Here is a 17,395-nt window from a genome sequence, read left to right as displayed (position 1 = left end):
TGTGAAGAAAGCTGATGGTGCCCAGCTATTAGAAGATATAGCACCTACGGTTTTAAAGGATTGAAGTTAAACAAGCAGCCATCTAGCAGGAAAGCAACAAAGCCCACATGGAAGAAGCAGAACAGCCTGTGTCATCATGAGGTGTCGATTGGAGCAGGTATCAGGCATTAAAGAACAAAGAAATTATATCGTCGTGAATGAGGGGAAGTGCAGAGTGGAGACCCAAAGCCCATCTGTAGGCAACTGGTCACAGGGAGGAGACAAGCCAGTCAGGGTGCAGTATAGCACCATTGAAACATACAACTCTCCTCTGGTTCTTTATTGCTCCCCCCCCCCACTGGCATGACCTCATTTCTACCTTACAGATCTGACTAGACCAAATGATGCACACTGGTACAGATCAGAGCTGGAAACCCAGGGAATCCAGGACAGATAACCCCTCAGGATGAATAATGAGAGTAGAGATACCAGGAGGGTAAGGGGAAGGTGGGGGAGAAAGGGGGAAACCGATCACAATGATCTACATATAACCCCCTCCCTGGGGGACAGACAGCAGAAAAGTTGGTGAGGGGAGACATTGGACAGTGTAATACATGACAAAATAATAATTTATAAATTATCAAGGGTTTGGAAGGGAGGACGGGTGACGGAGGGAAGGGGAAAAAATGAGCAGCCTGATACCAAAGTCTCAAGTAAAAAGCAAATGTTTTGAGAATGATGATGGCAACAAATGTACAAATGTGCTGACACAATGGATGGATGTATGGATTCTGATGAGAGTTGTACAAGCCCCCAGTAAAGTAATTTTTTAAAATCCTCAAGGCGGGGCTGGGGGCAGAGCGTTCAAACACTTCTATCCAGTGAACACACTGTTGCCAGTTCAACCTTTATGTATATCCTACTATCCCTCACTCCGCTCATGAGGATTGGCACAACTTCCTAAGATATGACAAGGCATGTGTTTGTGTGTTTTTGTGTAGGCTTTGATAGGAACAACTTAACTTTTAGATTAATGTGTTCTTATTTAATTTTCACCAAGCCCTTGGATACAATTTAGTTGTAAAATAAGGCAAGAGAGAATGATTACCCAAGATCCTACCGATAATTCAAGGTGGATCTAGAACTAAAACCTGTGGTCCCTGACCCTCAATCAATGGACATTGTATTAGATTAGGTAGGTACTCTTCCCTTTTAAGTTTAATTATTTATCTATTTCTCTTAGCTCCCTAGGGCTGTTATAACTAGTGAGTGGCTTTAAGAAATAGAAATGGACATTGGGCCTCCACTCGAGCACTTACTCAATGCAAGAACACTTTGTTCTAATAAATTGGCATTCCAGGATACACACCTTCCCGACACCATTGCTGAAGACAAATGTGTGCATAAGCAAATGTGGTGAAGAAACCTGACGGTGCCCGGCTATCAAAAGATATAGCGTCTAGGGTCTTAAAGGCTTAAAGATAAACAAGCAGCCATCTAGCTGAGAAGCATCAAAGCTCACATGGAAGAAGCACACCAGCTTGGCTGACCACGAGGTATAGAAGGGACCAGTTATCAGACATCAAAGAGCTAAAAATCATAGCAGTGTGTGCCCACCTTCCTGACACAACCACTGACGACAGACGTGTGCATAAGCAAATGTGGTGAAGAAACCTGATGGTGCCCGGCTATCAAAAGATATAGCGTCTGGGGTCTTAAAACTTGAAGACAAACAAGTGGCCATCTAGCTCAGAAGCAACAAAGCCCACATGGAAGAAGCACATAGCCTGTGTGACCACAAGGTGCAGAAAGGACCAGTTATCAGACTACAAAGAGCTAAAAACCATATCAGTGGTACCCACCTCCCTGATACGATCAATGAAGACAAATGTGTGCAAGGGAAAAATGTGGTGAAGAAAGCTGATGGTGCTCAGCTATCAAAAGATATAGCGTCTGGGGTCTTAAAGGCTCGAAGATAAACAAGTGGCCATCTAGCTCAGAAGCAACAAAGCCCACATGGAAGAAACACACAGCCTGTGTGACCACAAGCTGTCGAAGGGATCAAGGTATCAAGCATCAAGGAACAAAAATCATATAATTGAATATGTGGGTAAATGCAGAGTGGAGACTCAAAGCCCAATGGTAGCCAACTAGACACCCCTTACTGAAAGGTTGTGGGAAGGAGATGAACCAGGCAGGGTCCAGGGTAGCAACGATGAAACATACAACTTTCCTCTAGTTCTTTTTTTTTTCTAGTTCTTAAATACTTTCACCCCCCACCCAACTATCATGATCCTAATTCTACCTTACAAATCTGGCTAGACCAGAGGATGTACATTGGTACAGATAGCAACTGGAAACAGGGAATCCAGGACAGATGACTCCTCTAGAACCAGTGATGAGAGTGGCGATGCCTGGAGGGTGGAGAGAATGTGGGGTAGAAAGGGGGAACTGATTACAAGAATCTACGTATAGCCTCCTCCCTGGGGGAGGGACAGTGGAGAAGAAGGCGGGAAGAGATATCAGACAGTGTAATATATGTCAAAATAATAATAATTTATGAATGATGAAGGGTTCATGAGGTAGGGGGAGTGGGGAGGGAGGGGAAAATGAGCAGCAGATATTAAGGGCTCAAGTAGAAGGCAAATGTTTTGAGAATGATGATGGCAACAAATGTACATATGTTCTTTTTTTTTTTCACAAAAGAAAGGCTTGTAGTTCGTTCAAGGATCGTTTGCTGGCCCTTAGGAGCGTTTTCCAGTCCAGTCTGTTGGGGCACCACGCCCTGGCCCCAAAGTCCACCCACTTTCAGCATTCCCTGGGGACCTTGCCACTCCATTCCCTTGCTGTTCCACTGCACTCCCCCAGTGCTTTGCCTCGGTGTGGTGGGATCAGGTCAGGTGCAATTCCCACACTGTGTCTCCTGTGCTGTCCCCTGTATCGCCCTTAGTCACTGAGGGGCATTATGTCTCATAGTAGGGCCAGCCATGTTGTTCTCTCTGTGGACTGGCTGCTCTACTCAGGAACATCATCCTCACGGCCTGGTGGGCCAGGCTGTGTTCCACTGTCTCCTCCTGCCTTTCATCTGCTCCCGTGTGCTCTGATCAGATATGTCCATCTCCCGGAGCTGCAGAATCAATGTCATCCTTTGAAACAAATTCTTTTCGGGGGAGGGGCAGGAATCCACTTAATTTTTGGTGCTGGGGCCAGCCTCCCAGACCTCTCCACTGGTTCCCTCCTCCACGCCGGGATATTGCATTCACACCTTGCGGCACTAGGTTGAAGTCTGGTCCCACTTTCCCTGTGGAGTACATATGTTCTTGACACAATGGATATATGTATGGATTGTGATAAGAATTGTATGAGCCCCCATTAAAATGATTTTTAAAAATTCTACAAATCAAGAAGAAAAAGATGGGGGGAAAAAGAAATAGAAATGTATTGCCTCACAGTTCTGGAGTCTAGGAGTCTAAATGTAGTGTTTTTCCTGTCCAGCCTAGGGGAAGATAGTTCTTTGTTTTATCTAACTCCTCCTAGCCCCATGCATCTCTTGTGTTCCTTCGTTTGTAGATGTATGGTTACATGGTTTTTGTCTTCTCCCTGTGTAACATCATCTCCCCTTTCATAGACATGTCAAAGGGATTAGTGAAAGGTTGGAGACAGAGGTACAGAACAGAGATAGAATTTAGCCAGGAATGTGAAGTTGAGAAAGATTTTTATTGAGGCAGAGAAGGAACCTCCTGGGAGGGAAGGAAGAGCAGGGAAAGGGACAGGGGCATCTTGAGCCCCCGGGGGGTTCCAGGACCCGATGAGTAGGTCAGGGAAGTTGTACCTGGTACTGGGGCGGTGGGACATATGTCGGGTATGTATGAGCTTAAAGGCATACGAGCCAGTAAAGGGAAGGGAGGTTCTTTGTGCTGCGTTTGCAAGTCTCCGGCCAGGTGATGTTTTGTTAGTAAATCTTGTTGTTCCTAGGAAACAATGATTGGGAGAGTGGGGCTGGTTTCCGTCCAGGGAGGTCAGCTCTGTGAAACGCTGAAGACAGGTGCTTTGGAGTTCAGGTGCTTTGAAATTCAGCCAGGTCATTTGTCTTTTTGAGAAGCTGGTACAAGTGGCTGCCTTGGTCTGGCCCCGGGCCCAAACAATTAAGACTTTCCCTACTCTGATAGGACTTAACTGGTAGAATCTTCAAAAACCCAATTTCCATACAAGGTCACTTTCTCAGATTCAGGTGTTAAAAATGTCATTGTGCCTTTTTTTTTAGGAGGACAAAGGTGGGACATACGTACACAATTCAATCCATAACCACTACTTACAGTTGCTGCAGCTGTAAAGGCAGGAGTTAGGAATGAGAACAATTGTCACAATGAATTTTTTAAATTATTTTTTAAATAAATCTTTTTATTGGGGCTCATACAACTCATCACAATCCATACATACATCAGTTGAGCAAAGCACCCTTATACATTTGTTGCACTCATCATTCTCAAAATTCACCTTCCACTTGGGTTCCTGGAATCAACTCGGTTTCCTTTTTTTTCCCCCCCTCCCCATCCCTTCCCATCCCCCCCCTTCCCCAGGCCCCTTAATAGTTTATAAATAATTATTTTATCTTTTCTTCTTTAACTTGCTTTTCTGGTTGACAGAATTTCTCTTCTTTCTGCATTTTTTTCTGTTCAGCTTCCTTTTGATGTTCTTTCCAAGCTTCCAATTCTTTAGTTGCTTTTATTCGCTCATTTTCTTTCATAGCTTCTATATTTTTCCTCTTTTCTTCATCAATCTGGAAAAATTACAATGACCAAATCCTTTGTTAGCATATAAAAAGCAATATTTCTTTTTTCCCCCTCACCCACCTTCCCATTGCCCATCTCCCAGAGAGGAGATTACACATAGATCTCCAAGATTTCTTACTTTGCAAAGAAATATTGCTTTTTACGCTTCTTCCCTACAACTATCATGGTCCCAGTTCTACTTTGCACACCTGGTTAGACCAGAGGATGCACAGCAGTATAGATGGGAACTGGAAACACAGGGAATCCAGGACAGATGGACCCCTTAGGACCAATGGTGAGAGTGGCGATACCGGGAGGGAAGGGGGACTAGAAAGAGGAAACCAATCACAAGGATCTACATGTAACCGCCTCTCGGGGGGATGGGCAAAGAGAAGTGGGTACAGGGAGACGCCAGGCAGTGTAAGAGAAGATAAAATAATAATTTATAAATTATTAAGGGTTCATGAGGGAGGGGGGGAAGGGGAGGGAGGGGGGCGAGGAAAACAAGGAGCTGATTCCAGGAACCCAAGCAGAAAGCGAATTTTGAGAATGATGAGGGCAGATAATGTATAAGTGTGCTTTACACAATCGATGTATGTGTGGATTGTGATATGAGTTGTATGAGCCCCAATAAAATGATTTAAAAAAAGAAATATTGCTTTTTATATGCTAACAAAGGGTTTGGTCATTGTAATTTTTCCAGATTGATGAAGAAAAGAGGAAAAATATAGAAGCTATGAAAGAAAATGAGCGAATAAAAGCAACTAAAGAATTGGAAGCTTGGAAAGAACATCAAAAGGAAGCTGAACAGAAAAAAATGCAGAAAGAAGAGAAATTCTGTCAACCAGAAAAGCAAGTTAAAGAAGAAAAAAAAATGTTAAAAAATAAAAAAAGTCTTTCTAGAAATTTGGCAGCTAGAAATCTTGCCACAAAAGGTATAATGATAAGTATTTTCTAAGAAAATGAGTCTTATGGTGAAGTATATATGATACTTCAGAAAAATCTAACTTGTAATTTGACATTATTTTGGTGCATTGACTATAAGTAATACCATGCAAAAACTAAAGGGAAAGACTCATTTTACCAGGGAGTATACCTGTTTTCTTAAGGAAATAAGCAAAGATTCAGCATGTCCTTTGATGGGAAATTTATGAGTTGCTTTTGTTAGTTGCTGTCAAGTTGGTTCTGACAGCTGTGACCTGATGTACAGCCCGGCCCTACTCTGCACTCTGTGCAGCAACATGGCCCTACTCTGTGCGGTCATCGTGACGGTTGCCCTATTTGAGCCCCTTGTTGTAGCCTCCCCATCTCACTGAGGGTTTTAATCTGTTTTGCCGGCCCTCTACTTTATCAAGTAGGATGACTCTTTGCAGCAGATTTGCTCAATATTGTGATACATCGTTTGATCTCTCGACTGCTGCTCACATGCTTGCAGATCCACGTAAAATGTAGCCCTTGGTGCTTATGTAAACAAACCGGCTACCCAGGAGTTGATTCTGACAGCAGCCCTACCTGGGATTCCTGAGTCCGTACATCTTTATAGGGGCAGATAGCCTTGTCTCTCTCCCATGAGCAGTTACCTGACATTGCCAACCGAGCCTCCAGACAACTTATGTTACTGTTGTTAGATGCCATTGAGTCTGTGTTCTGACCCATAATGACTGTGCACAACAAAACAAAACACTGCTTGGTCCTGTGCCTTCCTCACATCTGTTCCTGAGTTTGAGCTCATTGTTACAGCCACTGTGTCAATCCATTTCATTGGGGGCCATTCTCTTTTGCTGCCCCTTTACTTTACCAAGCCTGTATCCTTCCCTAGGAACTGGTCTTTCTGGACAACATGTCCAAAGAATGTGAGACAAAGTCATTGGATCCTTGCCTCTGAGGAGCACTCTGGCCATACTTCTTCCAAGGCACATTTATTTGTCCTGTTGATAGTGCATGGTACTTTCAATATTCTCCAGCGCCACACTTCAAATGCATCCATTCTTCAGTCTTCCTTATTCAATGTCCAACTTTCACACCAGGGTCTCCCAGAGCTGCCAGACTGAGAACAGACTACAAAGAAGGGATGGGCCGTCCACTTCAAGGAATTAGGTGCCGAAAACCTTATGAGCAGTGTCAGTTACTGAAACCCTAATGGACAAAAGCAGAATATTTTCAGAGATCGTGCCAGAAGCGGAGGCCCTCAGGTAGAAGGCACATGAACTATGGCTGAGGAAAAGCTGCAAGTGGAGCTAACCGTAATGCTGCAGATGGATTGAACCCTGCAGGAATAAAGCCTGTGGAACCTTCATTTGCTGATGGGGCACAACTAAATTGAGAAGCAACAGCTGAAAATATCAATTAATAATTGAAACTTGGAATGTATGAAGTATGAATCTAGGACAATTGTTATTGGAATAGAAATGGAATGCATAAAGATTGATATTCTAGGCATTAGTGAGCTGAAAACAAATGATATTGACCATTTCGATCAAAGTCAGGGTTTACTGTGCTGGGAATGAAACGGCCAGTGTTGCATTCATTGTCGGGAAGGACATTTCAAGATCTACCTGGAAGTACCATTCTGCCTACGACAGGACGATGCATATGTTTATAAACGGACATACAATCAATGCAACTGTTGTTCAAACTCTACACCACTAATGCTAATGATGAAGAGATTGAAGAATTCTACGAACATCTTCAGTCTGAAGTTGATCAAGTGTGGAATCGAGGGGCATTGATAATTATTGGCGATTCTAAGGCCAAAGTTGGAAACAGAAGAAGGAACAGGAGTTGGAAAGTAAGGCGTTGGTGATAGAAACATAGGATCGCCTGATAGAATTTTGCATGACAGATGACTGGTTCATTGTTGCAGATACTGTTTTTCAGTCACACAGAAGTCAAATGGACTCTGTTGGTGGGAAGAGGCGATGAAGAAGTTTAGTACCAGCCACTAACACCAGGCCGGGGCCTGACTGTGGACCATCGAGCGCTCATCAATAAATTCAGTGTGAAGCTAAAGACATTTAAAACAAGTCCATGGAAGTCAAAATATGACCTTGAGTCTTTCCCACTTGAATTTCAAGAACATCTTAAGAACATATTTATGCCCCACTCCCAGGCCGTCCTGGGTCTTTGGGGGCTTGGCTCAAGGGGTGTCCTTCTGGGAGAGAGAGAATATATTTCCTATCACGGCTTACATACATTTTTGGGGACATGCAAGGCCACCTGATTATATCATAACAGGAAGGGGTGTACCATAGACATGCATGAAGTAGGAGGGGCATGAGCTAGGGGTGTATATGCAATAGGAAGAACCACTGGGGGCATACATGTGACAAGATGGATGACAACCTAACCTTGGTCCTCCTTGAGTTGGCCTGACCTTGTCTTTCTGCTCTTCTTCAGGAAACAATCCACTATCCGTTAGAGTGGGCCTTACTTAGGGTGGGACAGACTATAGAGTCTGATTTCTCTAGATGTCTGATAACCTTCAGAGAGATAAACTTTAAGCAGTTGACCTCCAAGTGTATAGTCATTTACCATGTGTTGCAAGTAGCCTCTTAAGTTTGGCATATAATATGGGGGGGGGGGGTGCAGGCTGGGGAAAAATCCTTTCTGTATCCCACAATTAATGTCTTTTGCCAACTCTTATTATCTGTTTTTCTCCAATGACTGGAAAACTGTTACACCATTTCAAGAAGGGAGTGAATTTTGGAACTTATTCTGTCTCTTGGTCTATACTAAATGCTAAACACAGATGCATTTTTTATTTAATGAATCACATGTATGGTATATACTTAGCTGCATTTTATTTACTGTTGGTATTATTCTGTCTTATTGTAACCTAATCTGAAAATGATCTCCCCTTATCTACATGAGGGCGGGGATCATTTAGTACTAAAGGTCTTGCCAGCCATGCTGGAGTCTTGGGTTGCTATAATCCCTAATCAGTGTGCCTCAAATGTAGCCACTACTCATTTAGAAGTTGAGACTTGTATTTCTTCTCGGCCTGTTGGCTAAGATCAAGTGTAGTATCTGTTCTTATCAGTTTAATATCTGATACGTCCTCTATCCCGAGGACAATATATGAAATGGATTTTTGGAGCAGGGAGTTGGAATAGGAGCTTGCTCCGTCCACTCCACGCATCGACCTGGTATTGCAATATTTCCAGGAATGGTGCACCCCCTTGGGGGATTCCTTAAAAAAAAAGTTGAGACTTGTATACTGCTATGATTTGGAATTGGCTTGATGACAGTGAGTTATTTATTTCTTTTTAAATTATGTTGAACAGGTTTCAGAAAAACTTCCAGACTGAGCACAAAGGCCTGGCAATCTGCTTCTGAAAGTCAGTCAATGAAAACCCTGTGAATAATACTCCGAGCCTATTGTGCATAGGCTTGCCAGGCGTAAGGGAACTAACAGCTTTACTGATAGGTTAAAACCCTAAAAATAAAGAAACAAACTGACGTGCCCTATCCAATGCAATTTTCTGAATCAGTGTCCAATGTGACCCCAGGAACAGGCTAAAAATCAAGACCCCAAGACAAATTTTGCTGTTGTTGGGCTGTCTAATACATTAAAATAAAAGCCAAAATATGTCCATCGTAAAATTAAACTTTTGATGTGATGTAGGGGATATTTTGCTTCAGGAGCTTAGGGAAGTAAAGGGGATGTTGGCAGGGACGTACGTCATTGTTGTTAAGTGCCATTGAGTCAGTTCTGACTCACAGTAACCCTGATGCACAGCAGAAGGAAATCCTGCTCCATCCTGTCCCACCCTCACAATTATTCTTACGTTTGAACCCATCGTTGCAGCCGCCGTGTCAATCCATCTTGTCCAGCGTCTTCCTCTTTTTTGCTGTCCCTCTACCAAGCATGATGTCCCTTTTCAAGAATTGGTCTCTCCTGATAACCTGTCCAAAGTGTCTGATCTTGCCTCTAAGGAGAATTCTGGCTGTACTTCTTCCTAGACAGATTTCCTTCTTCCTTTGACACCCGTGGTCTGTCAGCATTCCTCACCAGCACCATAGGGCAAATGCACTAATGTTCCTTAGGTCTTTCTTACTCCGTGCCCAATTGTCACACGATACGAGGCAATTGAAAATACCACGGCAGGCATAGCTTTGGCAAAAATGAAAATTCGCCTTTGTTAAAAGTTGACATAAAGTGGACGACGTGATTTACAAACGAGAACCGCAGAAAATAAGCTGGAGTCATTAGTTTAAAAACAGCTCATTAGCTGCTCTGTGGTGGGTGTTACATTCTGTCTCGCAGAAAACATGTTTGGTTTGCCATCACTTTCAGATGTCTATTTGTTTGGCAGTTTTAAAAGTGAGCTGTGAATGATTGATTCATGTTGTTTTTGAAGGGATAAATTCAGAAAATATATTTTCTGAGAAGCTAAAGGAAGACAATGTTCCTGGTCCGCGCTCTGTCGGCAATATTAAAATCAGCTTTACCCCTCGCGTGTTTCCAACGGCTCTCCGAGAATCACAAGTAGCAGAAGAGGAGGAGGTACGTGTACTTGGTGTTCGTTGCACTTGCTACAAATAAAAAGGCTGTGTTTTTTACTTTATCTGTTGAAGCTAGAACTGGTTCAGAACGTCCTAAGAATTCATTTCCCTAAAGACAGTACTCTGTGCATATAGTTTAGTATTGCCTTCTGAGACGGCACGGAACCCTGGCAGCACTGTCGGTAGGCTCTGGGTGTTCACTCGCTTAGAATTGACTTGGTGGCTGTTGATTTGGGTATGTAAAAATATGTATTTTGCAGATTTCAATTTGATCCAGAATGCCAATGATAAAACATTGATTTAATATATAGTACTGGTGTTCATTTTAAGAAGTAGACTGTTAAAACTGGCCACTTTAAAATTTTTAATCAGGGGACTTATTTTTTTTAATAAATTATTTCATTGAGGCTCATACAACTCTTATTACAATCTATACATACATCAATTGAAGTAAAGCACCCTTACACATTCGTTGCCCTCATCATTCTCAAAATTCGCCTTCCACTTAGATTCCTGGAATCAGCTCATTTTTCTTGTTTCCCTCCCCCTCCCTCCCCACTCCCCCCTTCCTCATGAACCCTTAATAACTTACAAATTATTACTCTATCCTATCTTACACTGCCCCACGTCTCCCCTCACCCACTTTCCTGTTGCCCATCCCCCAGAGGAAATTACATGAAGATCCTGAGATCAGTTCCCCCATTCTATACCCCCTTCCTTCCCGGTATCACCACTCTCACCACTGGTCCTAAGGGGTTCATCCGTCCTAGATTCCCTGTGTTTCCAGATCCCTACTGCACCGCTGTGCATCCTCTGGTCTAACCAGGTCCCCAAGGTAGAATTGGGATCATGATAATTGGGGGGGAGGAAGCGTTCAAGAACTAGAGGAAGGTTTTGAGTTTCATTGTTGCTACACTGAACCCTGAGTGACTCATCTCCTCCCCACTACCCCTCTGCAAGGGATGTCCAGCTGTCTACAGATGGGCATTGGGTCCCTATCACGCATTGCCCTCATTCACGGTGATATGATTTCCCCCCCGCCTTTGTTGTTTGAAACCTGGTCCCCTCGGCCCTTCACGATCACACATGTTGGTGTGCTGCTTCCTTGTGGACTTTGTTGCTTCTGGGCTAAATGGCCGCTTGTTTGCTTTCAAGCCTTTCAGTCCCCAGATGCTATATCTCTCAATAGCCAGGCACCATCAGCCTTCTTCACCACACTTACTATGCACACATTTGTCTTCAGCATTTATGTGGGGGAGGTGATCACACAATGATGGTTTTTGTTCTTTAGTGTCTGCTATCTGGCCCCTTCAACACCTACATCAATTGTGCAAACATATTTGTACATATGTTGCCATCATTATTTTCTAAACATTACATTCTATATGAGCCCTTGGTTTCAGCTCCTCTTTTTACCCTCCCTACCCCCTCCCACCCTTGTGACCCCTTGATAAATGATAAATTATTATTATTTTCATATCTTACACCGACCCTGTCTCCCTTCCCCTGAGGTTTCATCCCTCCTCCTCTCCCCACCTAAACCCTACCCTTCTGATATCACTACTCCCATTTCTGTTCCTGAGAGGTTTATCTGACCAGAATTTGTGTGCCTTGAGCTCTTATCTTTACCAGTGTATATGTTCTTTTCTAGCCCACAGTGAAAGGCCAGATTGAGGTCATGATAGTGGGGTGGTGGTGGTGGTGGTGAGGAAGCCTCAGGGAACCAGAGGAATATTGTATGCATCATTGGTGCTATACTTCACCCTGGTGGACTCATCCCTTCCTTGTGACCCTTTTGTGAAAGGATGTCCCATTGTATATAGATGAGTTTTGGTTATTTGCTCCAACCCTTCTCATTCTCAACAATATGTTTTGTTTGTTTGTTTTGAGTCTCTGATGCCTGTTACCTGATCCTGTTGACACCATGATCACACAGGCTGGTGTGCTTCTTCCATGTGGGCTAGTTGCTTCTCTGCTAGAAGGCTTATCTTCAAGCCTTTTGATAGCCAGACACCATCAGCTTTCTCCATCACATTTGGTATTTTGGGGGCTCCTTGGGGACTTTGTGGCTTTGCTTTGTTCCTGTTGCTGATGTTATGTTCTCTTCTTGGTTCGCCCCACTGTGGGGGGTTCAGTGTCACCAGTATTGCCCTCTGTCGCGGTATGCTCCAGAGAGGGTTCATCATGTCTTGAGTTGTCGGCGCTTTGTGTGTCATAACAGCACCATGTAGGGACATCCTCCTCAGGACTTGTGTGCCAATATGGGGTCTAGAGCCTCACTCTCTCTTTTTCCTTCTTGGTTTGACTACGTGTGGATGTGGCAGGCCAGCCTCTCTCCCCAGCCTGTAGGTTTAGTGTTGTCCTCTGTAACACAGACTTTTAGGGAGGGGGTCAGGTTGGCTCAGATTGGGGCCGGCCTTGTAGCCCACTCTGTTCATGGGTTGCTCCATGTGGTTACATTGCCCTCAAGGTTTGGTGCACTGTGGTTTGGCCTCTATGCACACCCCCAGTTCTTTGGTGGCATAACCAATACTCCCCCCCTGAGTGGGTTATTGCCCCGCTCCCCCATTGTCTTCCCACTCTCCCCCCCTTTTCCCCTCCCTCTTCCCCCCTTTCCCTTTATGTTGGAATGACATGTACATCCTTGGGTTGGGCCTGTCCCCCACCCGACTGCCTGTACCTTAACCTGTATAGTGTGAGATAAGTGGCTTTTCTTCTATGCCTATTGTGTTGAATATACTTACCTCAGTGGACTCATGTTGTACTTGACCTTTTGTGATTAGCTAACTTCGTTTAGCATAATTTCCTCCAACTCCTCCCTTGAGGCAATGTGCTTCATGTGATCATATTTAGTGATGCGTCGTACTCCATTGTGTGTATGTGCCAGAGTTTTGTAATCCACTAATCTATGGATGGAACTTTAGGTTGTTTCCAATCCTTTGTGAGTGTGAATTGCGCCGCAATAAACATTGGGACGCAGATGACTGACTGGTCATGGTCTACTTCTTACAGCTTCTGGGTATGTGCCCAGTAGGGAGATTGCTGGTTTATAAGGTAGCTCAATTTCCATTTGCTTTAAGTGTCGCCAGATCGTTTCCCACAGAGACTGCACGTATCTACACGATCACCAGCAGTGAGGACAGTTCCTATTTCGCCACATCCCCTCCAACATTTGTTGCTCTCTGATTTTCTGATTTGAGCTATCCTCAAGGGTGTTAGGTGGTATCTCATGGTTGTTCTAATTTGCATCTCTTTAATAGCTAATGATCAGGAGAATTTTCTCATGTTTATTGGCCAATTGGGTCTCCTCCCTAGTGAAACTTCCGTTCAGGTCCTTTGTCCACTTCCTCCAGGCAACTGTTTTCTTCTTTTTGCAGAGTTGGAGGGTATTATAGATTTTAGTAATTAATAATTACTTTGTCTTCATTGCTAAAAATACTCTCCCAATCTGTGGGTTCTCTTGTTACTCTCCTGATGAAGTCTTTAGATGCACACAGGCATTTTATCCTTAGTATATCCCACTTGTTTCTTTCAGGTTTACCTGTGTGTGTACCCTTCCCTGTTGCAGTTAGCCTATGTATTCCCTGGGCCAAAGTTCTTAGGTTTGCCCCGATCCTTCATTGATGATCCTGATAGTTTGAGGTTTTACCTCTAGTTCAGTGATCCACCTTGAGTTTGTTCTTGTGTATGGGGTGAGGTATACATCTTGTTTCATTTTTCTACAGGTGTATATCCATTGTTTCCAGCACCACTTGTTAAAGAGGGCATCCACCTCCCACTTGATGTTTGTTGGGCCCTTGTCGAAAATCAGTTGTCTATATGCTGATGGTTTTATTTCTGAGTTTTCTATTTTCCATTGGTCTGAGTATCTGTCATTGTTACAGTACCACGTTGTTTTGACCACTGTGGCTGTGTAGTAGGTGTTAAAACCAGGTAAGGTGGTCCTTTCAACTTTGTCCTTCTTCCTAAGGAGTTCTCTGCTAATTCTGGGCTTCTTCTCTCTCCACATGAAATTAGTGGTCACTTTTCCCAATTTTTTGGAGAAGGCTGTTGGTATTTGGATTGGGATTGTGTTGAATTTATATAGTGCCTTGGGTAAGATTGTCATCTTTACTACATTGAATCTGCTGATCCATGAGCATGGGCTATTCTTCCGTTTGTGGAGGTTGCTTTTGTTTTCCTGTCATAGGGTCTTATAGTTTTCCTTGTGTCAGTCTTTTTGTTGTTGTTGTTAAATATATCCCTAGATATTTAATTTGTTCTTGGCTTTTGTGAAGGGTATTGCCTTCTTGATCTCCTCTTCCATGGTCTTGTCTGATGTAAATAGCAAACCAATAGACTTCTGTTTGCTGATCTTGTATCCTGCCACTCTTCCATATTCCTTTATTGCTGCCATTACTCGTGTTGTGGAGCTTTGGGGATTTTCAATGTAAGAATCATGGTGTCTGCAAAGAGCAATAGTTTCACCTTCTCCTTTCCCAACCAAATACCTTTAATGTCCTTCCGCTGCCTTAAGTTGTTAGCTAGGACCTCCAGCACAACGTTGAATAGAAGTGGGGACAAGGGACATCCTTGTCTGGTCCCCTTTTTCAGTGGGATTGTTTTTATCATTTTCCCATTGACTGTGATGTTGGCTGTTGATTGTCGTAGATAGTTTGTATTAACTTGAGGGATTTTCTTTCCATCCCTATCTTCTTGAGTGTCTTAATTTGGAATGGGTGTTGGATGTTGCCAAATGCTTTTTCTGCATCTATTGATATTATCATGTGATTCTTAGCCTTTTTCTTATCAATGGCAAATAAGTTTATGGATTTTCAGATGTTGAACCATTCCTGCATCCCTGGAATGAATCCCACCTGATCATGATGGATGATATGTTTCATATACTTTTGTATTCCTTGGCCAATATCTTAAGGATTTTTGCATCTCTGTTCATTACAGATATCAGTCTGTAGTTCTCTATTCCTTTAGGATCCTTGTCCTATTTACCGTATACACTCGAGTAGAAGCTGATCTGAATATCAGCCAAAACAACAAATTTTACCACAAAAACTGCATAAAAATATGTTGAAAAACTCGGCTTATACACGAGGGTATACGGTAGGTATCAAAGTTATACTGGCTTTGTATAATGATTTGAGGAGTTTGCCATCTTTTACTACACTCTGGAATAATTTGTGGAGGATCAGTGTCAGCTTTTCCCTGAATGCTTGGCAGAATTTTCCCGTGAAGCCATCTGGTCTGGGAGCTTTTTCCAATGGTAATTTCTTTCTTTTTTTAATTTTTCACATTTGCCTCTATTTGCCATGTGTATTTTGTCTCAAAATTAGATGGCTTGTCTTCTTTTTTTTAAATTGTTTTATTAGGGGCTCATACAACTCTTATCACAATCCATACAGATACAACAATTGTGTCAAGCACATCTGTACATTAATTGCCCTCATCATTCTCAAAACATTTGATCTCTGCCGTTGGTAGTTTCTTGACAACTATGTCTATTTCTTCTTTTGCTATGGGTCTGTTGAGATTCTTGACCTCTGTCTGGAATAATCTAGAGGGATTGCTTTTCTAAGTATTTTTCCATGTCTTCCATGTCATTGAATTCATTAGAATACAGACTTTTTAAAAATCATTTTATTAGGGGCTCATACTACTCTAATCACAATCCATACATCAATTGTGTAAAGCACATCTCTACATTCATTGCCATCATAATTCTCAAAACATTTGCTCTCCACCTAAGCCCCTGGCATCAGCTTATCATTTTTTCTCTTCCCATCCCGCTACCCCCTCCTTCATGAACCCTTGATAATTTATAAATTATTATTTTGTCATATCTTGTCCTGTCCGACATCTCCCTTCACCCACTTTTCTGTTGTCTGTCCCCCAGGGAGAAGGTCACATGTAGATCTTTGTAATCGGTTCCCCCTTTCCACCCCAACTTCCCTCCACCCTCCAGGTATCACCACTCACACCACTGGTCCTGAAGAGATAATCTGTCCAGGATTCTGTTTCCAGTTCCTATCTGTACCAGTGTACATCCTCTGGTCTAGCCGGATTTGTGAGGTAGAAATGGGATCTTGATAGTGGGGGAGGAAGAAGCATTTAGGAACTAGAAGAAGGTTGTATGTTTCATTGTTGCTACATCGCACCCTGGCTGGCTCGTCTCCTCCCCAAGACCCTCTGTAAGGGGATCTCCAGTGGCAGACAAATGGGCTTTGGGTCTCCACTCTGCACTCCCCACCTCATTCACTATGGTCAGATTTTTTGTTCTGATGATGCCTGTTACCTGATCCCTTCAACAGCTCGTGATCTCAGAGGCAGGTGTGCTTCCTCCATGTGGGCTTTGTTGCTTCTGAGCTAGGTGGCCGCTTGTTTACCTTAGAATACAGACTTTCATAGTACTTTGGGATTATCTTTTTAATCCCATTGGGGTCCTTTGTGATTTGATGATTGCGCCTTCTTTTTCTTGGTTAGGTTTGCCAGCAGTCTGTCAATTCTGTCCATCCTTTCAAAGAACCAGCTTTTTGCTGCATTGATTTTTGGCATTGTCTCTTTAACTCTGCCTGATTTTTATTATTATCTTTTCATTTGCTATTGGAGAGGTTGTTCTGTTTACTCAGTTCTAGTTGCTGGAGGTTTTGTGATAGTGTATCATTCATAAGTCTTTCTTCCTTTTTCATATACGCATTAACTGCTATCCGACTTCCTCTGGTAACTGCTTTTGCTATATCCCATAAGTTTTGGTATATTGTATTATCATTCTCATTAATTTCTGGAAACTTCTTAATTTCCTCTAATCTGGGCCAGTACCCATTTGTGTCACTGAAGATTGGTATTTATCCTCCAATTGTTGGTTCTTGTTTTTGTGATTGTCCTTTTATTGACCTCCAGCTTTATGGTGTGGTGGCCTGAGAGATTTATAAACTTTTGATCAGTGCGTGTTTTGGTAAGAAAGGATTTTGAAAAATTCATTAGCATTTGTTTATGGTGTTTCTGATGTGACATTTTGGAATTAATACTTTTTATGCATTTGGAAGTTCCAGAGCCCTAAGATGTAGACTCTCTCATATGAATTGAAATATTGTACTTTTAGTTTTATAAGCACTAAGGACTGCATTTTTCTTCTGCATTGTGTG

General features: G+C 42.8%; 1 protein-coding gene and 1 non-coding gene across 3 annotated transcripts in view; both read left to right on the top strand.

Moving 5' to 3' along the window:
- DNAAF4 (dynein axonemal assembly factor 4) overlaps positions 1 to 17,395 on the top strand; it is a 64,564-nt gene that overhangs the window by 16,639 nt on the left and 30,530 nt on the right. For both annotated transcript variants that reach the window (XM_075531431.1, XM_075531430.1), the window contains exons 4-5: positions 5,455 to 5,686; positions 10,112 to 10,257. In XM_075531431.1, coding sequence (XP_075387546.1) covers positions 5,455 to 5,686; positions 10,112 to 10,257 — 378 coding nt within the window. The remainder of the gene's footprint in view (positions 1 to 5,454; positions 5,687 to 10,111; positions 10,258 to 17,395) is intronic.
- Positions 8,739 to 8,930, top strand: LOC142426929 (U2 spliceosomal RNA). The gene has a single exon (XR_012779797.1). It is a non-coding gene; the product is annotated as a U2 spliceosomal RNA (small nuclear RNA).

Source organism: Tenrec ecaudatus, chromosome 14 (genome assembly GCF_050624435.1).
Source record: "Tenrec ecaudatus isolate mTenEca1 chromosome 14, mTenEca1.hap1, whole genome shotgun sequence".
Taxonomy (NCBI): domain Eukaryota; kingdom Metazoa; phylum Chordata; class Mammalia; order Afrosoricida; family Tenrecidae; genus Tenrec; species Tenrec ecaudatus.
Note: the sequence above shows the minus strand (reverse complement) of the source record. Positions and strands in the feature narration are given on the sequence as shown.